The following is a 3,536-nucleotide window of genomic DNA, read 5'->3' on the forward strand; positions in this document are numbered from 1 at the left end:
CCAGGACAATGGAGCAAAAAAAAAAAAAAAAAAAGACCATTAAATGTATCCTTAACTTTTCTTTTGGAATAAGGTGCATTAAAAAAAATACACACATGAAGGACCTCAAGGGGAGGGAAAAGAGTCTGAAAGCAGTCTGTTCTATTTAAATAAAAAGTCCACTGTGCAAAAGTGTGCATTTTTTCTTTGGTGTTCACTTAGTTTGGAAATTAAAACATTTATTAGATTAAACAAATCTCATGCCATCTCCAAGCACTATTTTTTTTTTAATCTTGCTATAGGCTACTGCCTGACCTTGTGTTACATAAGAATTCTCCTGTAACTGGATAGTACAGAGAGAAATTGATTCTCGCTACTGAGCTACTGGCCTCAACAGACAGATTTCCCAGATCACCAGTCGCTCAACTGATTGACAGAACTTTGAAATGAACAAATTCAAGACTGGGGGTCCCCTCTTTTTTTTTTGCTTTGATTGCAAGGATATATAAAAGAAAACAAGTACTACACTGCGACAAAAATAATTACAATTTGTGTTCAAGTAGTTAGCAGCAATTTTTAAGAGGAAAAAAAACCAAGGCAAACTCTTGCCTTTGTTATGCCATTAAAAACGTTCTTGTTCCCAAGGGAGAAGCATTTGGGGAGGAAAAACAATAGATGACAAACAACAGAACTCAACCAAAGCTTGCCTGCAAGTTCAAGTTTTGTAAAAAACATATATACATAAGTTATTCTACAACATATGTGCCTTCTAGCAATTTATAGACATAGTGCTTCGGGTTCCAAGTTCACGCCTTGCTGTACCTACTCTGAAGACAGCACTTGAAAACCAGCTCAGGTTGACTCCTCAGGGCTGCCTGCCCATCTGTGTCCAACAGTACCATCAGCTGAAAACCTGTTTGCAGCCACTTCTCAATGCGGCATGCCCGTTATGGCCAGATACATTTTAAACATTGCAGAAAGTACTTCCCCCAGTCATATTTCAGACTCTCGCCTTAAAGGTCTTGGTTCTAGGGGCACCCCTGCTTGGCTATGATGGTCCATGTCTGGATGAGTATCTGTACTTGTGCTCTCAGGCACCCCATTGTCACTGTCATCTTCCTCTTTGCCTGCAAGGGCAACTTCGTTCTCATAGCAAAATGAATTTGCATTCGAGAGAATATACTTCTTCTCAGCTAAGTCCCTGGCACTGCAAAGGGGCGTGTTCGGCACTTCGTATGTTTTGTTGAACCTTGAGTAATCCACTTTGTAGTAGTTCTTTTCTTCAAATAGGACAGGCTCATAGCGATGGCCCCAAAGGATTTCATTTGCTAGATATGAGCTACGGCACTGAGTGGTCATAGCTGTGGCTTCCACCATGCCTTCTAATATTACTACAATTTCAAAATCCGCATTGTCCATATCTTGCTTACTTAAGTCATATAAAGGGCTCTCTTCATCTATTTCATGGACAATGGTAATGGGCGAGACCAAAAATATACGGTCTATCCCACTGTCAAACCCAACATTGATGTCTATTTGATCTAGAGGGATGTATTCTCCTTCAGTGGTGATTCGGGACTTGAGAAGCTGAGCTCTCACATGTGCCTCCACCAAATGGCTTTTGCGCAGATTACCAACCCGCCACATCAAGCATAGTTTTCCATCTCTCATGGCTATTACAGCATTGTGGCTGAAGATGAGAGTTTCGTTTCTCTTTTTGGGTTTTGCCATCTTAGCCATGACAGCACCAATGATGAAGGCATCAATGATGCAGCCAACTATCGACTGAAAAACCACCATGAAGACGGCAATAGGGCACTCATCCGTGACACACCGAAAGCCATAGCCGATTGTGGTCTGCGTTTCAATGGAGAACAGAAAGGCTGCAGTAAAACTGCGCACTTCAGAGACACAAGGTCTGTCCGTTTCCTCTAGGTCCCCATGCAGTAAGGCAATCAACCAAAACACACAACCAAAGAAGAGCCAGGAGAGGATGAAAGCCAGACAGAAGATAAGCAACATCCATCTCCAGCGGATGTCGACGCAGGTGGTAAAGATGTCTGCTAGATAACGTTGACCTTTTTCACCCACGTTAACGAACTGAACATTGCAGTGGCCATCCTTCTTGACAAACCGGCTCCTGCACTGTTGCCTGGTGTGTACCTTGCTCTTCCCGTTCCCAAAGCCATTGGCCACTGCCATTGTTGCCAGCTTCATACCATCCTCTTCCGAGGAAACGATGCTGTAGCGGTTGGTTCGCACGCTGCCCATCGCTTCCGCTGGGGACTGTGGTGCCTCTGCTTTAGAAAACAGTCTGAGTTTCTGCAGAACTCTTTGGAGAAACAGTTTTGAATGTTCTAGTGGAACACACTCAGATGAAAAAATAAAGGAGAAGCTGGTGTCTCCGTCAGCCCTTGACTGTGCCGAGGAGAGCCTTCTGATATTCAGAGCTACTGTCACAACTAATCATCTACCAGGAAGAGTCATGGCCTGTAATAAGAGGGAGAAAAAAAGGATCAGCAAATGCCAGAAATGTACATCTCTCTCTCTCTCTCCATCCCTGATATACTCAATTTTGTTCAGTCAAGGAACACATAATTTATTCAGTGGCAACTTAGCACAGCTGTAGAATCAAACTCTCCCAAAAAGAAAGCAATATTAAATCTCTTGAGTACAGTACCTACAACCTTGCAGTATATGCAGATAGAATGTTTATACTTTTTAAAAGTGTCATAATGGTATTATTCTAATATTGTATATAAGTCCCAGAAACTGTTAGGGATGCCATCGAATTCCTGTTTGCAAACCAAGAGAACAAGCCTTTTGAAATCATTCAGCAACAGGATTATTCTGATAGCATTTTGCAATCTGAGGTTCAGCTTGTCAGTTCTGTCTTAAGACTGCTAGAAACCTTTCAAGTGATATCAAAGGGAATTCTTTCTTAAAGACCCAATATTACACTGCTATCCATATCCATTTCCAAGTATTCTGCTTTCACACAATTTTGAGATTTTGGAACAGTAAACTCTTTAAGTCCCTTGTTTTAATGCATTTTCGACAGGTTAGGTTTCCTTTTGAAGGCATTTAATTAAAATGTATTAGAAAGCAACAGCTGAATATTATTTTTATTATTTTTGTGAAGCTCTATACTGATTGTGAAAGCAAAGTAGTTTCATGGTAGCCATTTTAATGGAATGAAAGCTACAAAATGCATTTATTGGCAATGCAGTAAATATTTAATGGAAACCTGAATAAGACCCAAGAATTACTTTATAAAGGGAAGGTTAACTCTATTAATTACCTGCGTTTTTTAAGCCAGTGAGTATAACTGAATAAGCATATATCCTATGCTGTCCAAACAAAAATACAGCAACCATCAGAGACAGATATATTTATTTTCTCCCTCCCTCTCTCCCTCCCTCTATATCTATCTATCTATCTATCTATCTATCTATCTATCTATCTATCTATCTATCTAGTGATTAAGAGATGCAGACATCAAAACATTTAATGAACAAGGTAAAGAATAGCCCTGATTTTGCCTTATTAATGGCATA

General features: G+C 40.4%; 1 protein-coding gene across 1 annotated transcript; it reads right to left on the reverse strand.

Moving 5' to 3' along the window:
- Positions 1-443: 443 nt before the first annotated feature.
- KCNJ2 (potassium inwardly rectifying channel subfamily J member 2) lies at positions 444-2,436 on the reverse strand. The gene has a single exon (XM_063293442.1). The coding sequence runs from the start codon at positions 2,248-2,250 to the stop codon at positions 973-975; it is 1,278 nt and encodes a 425-aa protein (XP_063149512.1). The 5' UTR covers positions 2,251-2,436; the 3' UTR covers positions 444-972.
- Between the last annotated feature and the right edge of the window lie 1,100 nt (positions 2,437-3,536).

This window comes from Candoia aspera, chromosome 2, assembly GCF_035149785.1.
Source record: "Candoia aspera isolate rCanAsp1 chromosome 2, rCanAsp1.hap2, whole genome shotgun sequence".
In the NCBI taxonomy this organism is placed as follows: domain Eukaryota; kingdom Metazoa; phylum Chordata; class Lepidosauria; order Squamata; family Boidae; genus Candoia; species Candoia aspera.

Excerpts from the sequence above, each read along its gene's own strand:
- KCNJ2 (XM_063293442.1), bottom strand. The coding sequence starts at position 2,250 with ATGGGCAGCGTGCGAACCAACCGCTACAGCATCGTTTCCTCGGAAGAG.